The sequence below is a fragment of the Herpailurus yagouaroundi genome, unplaced genomic scaffold (assembly GCF_014898765.1).
Source record: "Herpailurus yagouaroundi ecotype Mexico unplaced genomic scaffold, PumYag 417, whole genome shotgun sequence".
Taxonomy (NCBI): Eukaryota; Metazoa; Chordata; class Mammalia; order Carnivora; family Felidae; genus Herpailurus; species Herpailurus yagouaroundi.
In genome coordinates this window covers 1-6,805 of record NW_024412634.1, presented here as the reverse complement: position 1 = coordinate 6,805, position 6,805 = coordinate 1, and the positions used below count along the sequence as shown (strand labels likewise).

At 38.8% G+C, this 6,805-nt stretch overlaps 1 protein-coding gene across 1 annotated transcript; it reads right to left on the bottom strand.

Moving 5' to 3' along the window:
* Positions 1–388: 388 nt before the first annotated feature.
* Positions 389–2,419, bottom strand: LOC121022523 (S-adenosylmethionine decarboxylase proenzyme 1-like). Its single transcript, XM_040463704.1, has 2 exons — positions 1,528–2,419; positions 389–1,268 (listed from the first exon to the last, which is right to left on the bottom strand). Exons 1-2 carry the CDS (start codon positions 1,654–1,656, stop codon positions 663–665), a joined length of 735 nt encoding a protein of 244 aa, XP_040319638.1. The 5' UTR covers positions 1,657–2,419; the 3' UTR covers positions 389–662.
* Between the last annotated feature and the right edge of the window lie 4,386 nt (positions 2,420–6,805).

Sequence of the window (6,805 nt, the reverse complement as noted above, 5' to 3'; positions counted from 1 at the left end):
CACCATGGCAAGGAATGAAATCAATTTTTAAAAAAGTACAGGTACAAGAAGCAATAATGTTAAAATAGTAATACACAAAATGGATAACTGCAATCATTTCTTAAAGAGGACTCGGCTCATGGAAGATACATTTTAAACGCTGTTACAAAAAACAACTGTATGAAGTAGAAATTGGTTTCAGTAATATTAGTAGAGAATATGTTCTGGAAAGTGGAGGTAAATGGATGTAAAATCCTGGCAGCAATTTAATAGAACAGTCCCAGATGATTAGGCTGAGGCCAACACCTAATGAGGACAAAAAGCCTTGTCTGTGGGGAATTTTGGATGATACATGGAGAAATATTACATTGTGCATAAGCCAAATTGAATTGTTTTCACAAGTGTTGTCAAGTTTCATATAGTAAAAAGTTTTTTCTACATGCACTTCAATTTCACAGCAAGAGTGGCATAGGATACCTAAACACAGAAGAGAGCATTCATGCAAGATATCTAACTCCTTCATATAATAATGCATATAATTCAAAATGATTACATTATCATTACATCTAGGGCTTTCTGCAGCTACAAGGTGGTGGTTATGGAAAGTATGGCTCCCGGTATCAATATCTAAAAAGCAGCCACCACCTCCTTCTATGTGTGTTCTCTTTTTGCATTTGTTCTTATCAATTCTGCTGTTGTTGATGCTTCTTAGCAAAACTGGTAAAAACAAAATTGTAATCATTGAACATAATGCTCTGGCAAGCAAAACATTTAAAACCTTCAATCTTCTGGGGTGAAGAAAGCACTGTGCAACATTTAGAACTCTGATTTACAAACAGGGTGGTCACAAATTTTCCTGGCTTGAAGACTTCCACAACTTTCCTGACCAGGTCATCATAGGAGGTCTGACTTAAGTTTGTTTCAAAGCTAACATAAGAAAATTCTGATTCTGGAGTGATGTGAATAGTCCAATAAGTTCTATCCGATTTCATTCCATTTATCGAATACCCACAAGGATTGAACAGTGTGGCATCAATGACAGAACCTGGTATCACGTCATGAATTCCACTCTCACAAGTGACATCCTTTGCAGTAATACCATCTTTCATGTAGAACTGGTCCATAACTGCTGGGTCAAGCTCACTCATCAGAATTTCCACGATCTGATCTGGCTGACTGATTACCTGAGTCTCTGGAAAATCCAAAGTATACAAGTACCAACAGTCAGAATTCACACGTCCCATACAATATGCTGCTCCATTTGGGAAAACTGCATTAAGAAATTCTATTTCTTCCATGGGGCGCCTGGGTGGCGCAGTCGGTTAAGCGTCCGACTTCAGCCAGGTCACGATCTCGCGGTCCGTGAGTTCGAGCCCCGCGTCAGGCTCTGGGCTGATGGCTCTGGGCTGATGGCTCGGAGCCTGGAGCCTGTTTCCGATTCTGTGTCTCCCTCTCTCTCTGCCCCTCCCCTGTTCATGCTCTGTCTCTCTCTGTCCCAAAAATAAATAAAAACGTTGAAAAAAAATTTAAAAAAAAAAGAAATTCTATTTCTTCCTGGAAATTCCAGTGTGGGTACCCTTGATGAGAAGACTTTGTGAAATTCTTACGAGAATAAAAGCTTTGAATTGAGTCAAATCCATTGTAATCCCTAGCAAGTTTCAACAGAGGAACCAACATTTTCAGCAAGAGGGTGGTACCACAGGTCTTCAAAATGAAACGTCTCTTAGAGACAAACGTGCTACTCTCACTGAGTACATAAGCTTCCTGCTTGTCAGTTGTCACACTTATGATTGAACATTGCACATCCTTCAAAAAGTATGTCCCACTCGGATCTTGGGATAGTGCAAAGATCCCCAGATATTTGGTTTAAGTCAGGTTGCTGCCTGGAGAACCAAACCTCCAGCAGCTTCTCAGTCCCTTCGAAAAACTGTGCAGCTTCTGTCACCGTGAGACTAGCAAACAACCAACAACCACAGAAAATCAACTAATTAAATCTCTTCTCCCACCACTGCTGCCGTCGCTGCAGATTGTTCCAGTTGTGCTACTAAAGTTCAGTTTCCTTTTTTTTGCTATAATTTTATATTAATTTTTTTTTTAAAAAAGGATTAATAAAATTTTCCTGGCTTTTTTTTTCATGAGTGAAAGTTGAACGAACATGAGCCTGTTGGAAATAGAGGCAGATACAGTTCAGTCTCCTGTAGTCCGCTGTTTCCCCGTTAAAGAGAGTAGAGTGAGCACTAGCTATGTCGTCAGCCATACTGTGGAAGCTCATCACTTCTATTCAACATTGTATTGGAAGTTCTAGTCAATGAAAAAGATCCATGATATAAATAAATAAATAGGAACTATGAGGCAAAAATACTGAAAGCTAAAAGAATTCATTGCAAAATATATGATTACCTAGAGAATGCAAGAATTTAGAAAAACAAAACAAGGAGCTGGTGGCTCAGTTGCTTAAGCATCCAACTATTGATTCATCTCAGGTCATGATCCCACAGTCCTGAGACTGACCCCTGCATCGGGCTCCACTGTGGGCATGGAGCCTGCTTAAGATTTTCTCTCTCCCTCTCCCTCTGCCTCTCTCTCTCCCTCTCTTAAAAGAAAAGAAAAGAAAAAACAGAAGAAAAACAAAAATATTAGTATGAAACAGAGTTCCATACTTTGTTTGAACAAAGTATTCAAATCAAGAACCATGAACAAAAAATCATGAACTTTCCTATATATCAAACAAAACCAATTAAAATGAGATTTAAATATAAGACCCCATTCACAAAAACAACAGAAACTATAAATACCTAAATATACACTTAATAACAATAGCTAACATATTGTGTTAACTTACAGGTCTTAACCATTTAATCCTCACAATAACCCTAATGAGTTATTATTCTTCCCATTTTATGGATGAGAAAACTAAAGTATAAAAAGGGGTTTTTATTTGCCCAAGCTTAGCACACACTGAACCCAAATAGCATGGCACTAGAACTCATTCTTTTCACTACTACTCAACACAATCAACATGCAGAAAAGTAGAAAACTGCAGAAGAAAATAAAAGACGTGACTAATCATACCATGCTGGTGAATGAAAACACCTGATATTGTAAAGATATAAATTCCTTCCCACATGAAATCTGTAAATTCAAGGCAATTCCAATAAGAAAAAATCTCAAGATTTTTTGTGCAACATAACATACACACTGATTCTAAAATTCATGAGGACAAGAGTCACAAAAAAGGCAAGAACATTTTGAAAAGGGAAAACAATGAGAGGGAATTATAAAATATCTATTATAAAAATATAAACTTTTAAATGAATTGAAATCAAACAGTATACTGGTACAGGAACACTTACAGATCAATGAAACAATATTCTAGAAACAGCAGTCTTTATAATACTGCTGCCAACACCATTTATTATGATTCATAAATGATGCTGAAACAACAGGCAATATCTACTTCCTTACATTCAACACATATAAATTTCAGAGAGATTATAGAACTAAAAGGAAAAAATGTTCTAAAAGTATTTTTTTTTTAATGTTTATATTTGAGAGCACACATGCACGCGCGGGAGGGGCAGAGAGAAAGAGGGAGACAGTGAATCCAAAGCAGGCTCTGCTCTATCAGCAGAAAGCCAGATGTAAGGCTCAAAATCACAAATCATGAGATCATAACCTCAGCCAAAGTCAGATGCTAAACCGACTGAGCCACCCAGGCACCCCTACAAGTATTGTTTTAATGTTTATTTATTCATTTTGAGAGAGAGAGAGAGAGAGAGAGAGAGAGAGACACAGAAACAGAGAGAGAGAAAGAGAGAGGCAGAGAGGGAGAGGTACAGGGAGAGGGAGACAGAGAATCTCAAGCAGGCTCCGCACTGTCAGCGCAGAGCCCGACACAGGGCTCAATCTCACACCCTGAGATCATGATCTGAGCCAAAGTCAGACACTTAACCCACTGAGGCACCCAGGTGCCCCTAATTTAAAACTTTTTTTAAAACAAAGCATCATAAACAAAACAAAGAGCAAACTGCATACAGGCATACCTCAGAGATATTACAGGTTCAGTTCCAGATGCCATAATAAAGCAAATATCACAGTAAAGTGAGTCAAGTAAATTATGTTTCCCTGTGCATGTAAGTTATGTTTACACTATGCTGTCATCTATTAAGTGTGCAATAGCATTGTCTAAAAATATATACATACTTTAATTTAAAAAGACTTTTAGGGCTAAAAAATCATCATCACCCAAGCTTTCAGTGAGTCGTAATCTTTTTGCTGGTGGAAGGTCTTGCTTCGATGTTCATGGCTGCTAACTGATCGTGGTGGTGGCTGTTAAAGCACAGGTTGGCTGTGGCAAGTTCTTAAAATAAGACAATAAAGTTGACTGCATCAACTGACTCTTCCTTTCACAAAGGATTTTTCTGTAGCATACAATGTTTGCAACATTATATCCACAGAACTTTTTTAATTTTAATGTTTATTTTTATTTTTGAGAGAGAGAGAGAGTAGGAATGGGGAAGCGGCAGAGAGAGAGGGAAACACAGAATCTGAAGCAGGCTCCAGGCTCTGAGCTGTCAGCACAGAGCCCAATACAGGGCTCAAACCCATGAATCTCAAGATCATGATCTCAGCCAAGGTTGGCTGCTTAACTGACTGAGTCACCCAGGAGCCCCTACCCCAGAACTTCTTTAAATTAATCTTCTCAAACTCAACTGCTGCTTTATCAACAAGTTTATATAGTAATCTAAATACTTTGTTGTCCTTTCAACAATCTTCATAGCATCTTTACCAGGAGTAGATTCCATCTCAAGAAATCACTGTCTTTGTTCACCCATAAGAAGCAACTCCTCATCCATTCAAGTTTTATCATGAGGTTGCAGCAATTCAGTCACACTTCAGCCTCCACTTCTAATTCTCTCGCTCTTTCCACAACATCTGCAGTTAGTTCCTCCATGGAAGTCTTGAACCTCTCAAAGTCATCCATGAGGGTTGGAATCAGCTTCTTCCAAACTCCTATTCATGTACTTGTAGGTATTCTGACCTCTTCCCATGAATCACAAATGTTCTCAACGGCATCTAGATCATGAATCCTTTCCAGCAGGTTTTCGATTTACTTTTTGCCCGGATCCAAGAGAGGAATCAAGATCTATGGCAGATATAGCCTTATAACACGTATTTGTTAAATAATAAGAGAAGCCAAAATTACTACTTGATCCATGAACTGCAGAATGGATGTTGTGTTATCATGCATGAAAACATTCATCTCACTGTACATCTCCATCATAGCTCTTGGTGACCAAGTGCATTGTCAATGAGCAGTAATATTTTTATTTTTTTAATGTTTATTTATTTTTGAGAAAGAGAGAATGCAAGTGCACACAAGCAGGGGAGGGCCAGAGACAGAGAGAGACAGAGAATCCCAAGCAGGCTCCGCGATGTCAGTGCAAAGCCCAATAGGGAACTCTAACTCATGAACCAGGAGATTCATGACTTGGGCCAAAGTCGTACACTCACTCAACTGAGCCACCCAGGCACCCCAGTAATATTTTTTAAAAATAATAATAAAATAAAATGAGCAGAAATCTTTTTTTTTTTTTAAGGAATCTTTTTTTCTCTGAGCAGGTCTCAACAGTAAGCTTAAATATTCAGTAAGCCATGTTGTAAACAGATGTGCTATCATCCGGGCTTTGTTGTTCCATTTATAGAACACAGGCAGAGTAGATTAAGCATAATTCTTAAAGTCCCTAGGATTTTCAGAATGGTAACTGAGAACTGGCTTCAATTTAGAACCACCAGCTGCATTAGCTCCTAACATGAGAGCCTGTCCTTTGACGCTTTGAAGCCAGGCACTGACTACTCTTCTCTAGCTATTAAAGTCCTAGATGGCATCATCTTCAGCTACACTGAAAATCTATTTAGTGTAGCCACCTTCATGAATTATTTTAGTCAGATCTTCTGGATAACTTGCTGCAGCTTCTATATCTTGCTGCTTCACCTTGCACTTTTATGGAAACAGCTTCTTTCTTTAAACTTCATAAATTAACCTCTGCTAGCTTCAAAATTTTCTTTTGCAGCTTCCTCACCTCTCTCGACCTTTATAAAATTGAAGAGAATCAAGGCCTTGTTTTGGATTAGGCTTTGATTTAAGGAAATAATCTATCCAAACCATTCAAACTTTCTCCCTTATCAGGCTGTTCTGCTTTCTTGTCATTCTTATCATTACTGTATTCACTGAAGTAGTACTTTTGATTGCATTCACAATTTGGCTAACTGGCTCAAGAGATCTGGCATTCAGTCTATCTCAGTTTTTTAATTTTTTTTGTTTATTTATTTTTGAAAGAGAGAGAGACAGGGAGCAACGGAAGGGCAGAGAGAAAGGGAGACACAGATTCTGAAGCAGGCTCCAGGCTCTGAACTGTCAGCACAGAGCCCAACACGGGGCTCAAACTCCTGGACCGTAAGATCATGACCTGGGCCTGGCACAAAAACAGACACATAGACCAATGGAATAGAATAGAAACCCCAGAACTAGACCCACAAATGTATGGCCAACTCATCTTTGACAAAGCAGGAAAGAACATCCAATGGAAAAAAGACAGTCTCTTTAACAAATGGTGCTGGGAGAACTGGACAGCAACATGCAGAAGGTTGAAACTAGACCACTTTCTCACACCATTCACAAAAACAAACTCAAAATGGATAAAGGACCTGAATGTGAGACAGGAAACCATCAAAACCCTAGAGGAGAAAGCAGGAAAAGACCTCTCTGACCTCAGCCGTAGCAATCTCTTACTCGACACATCCCCAAAGGCAAGGGAATTAAAAG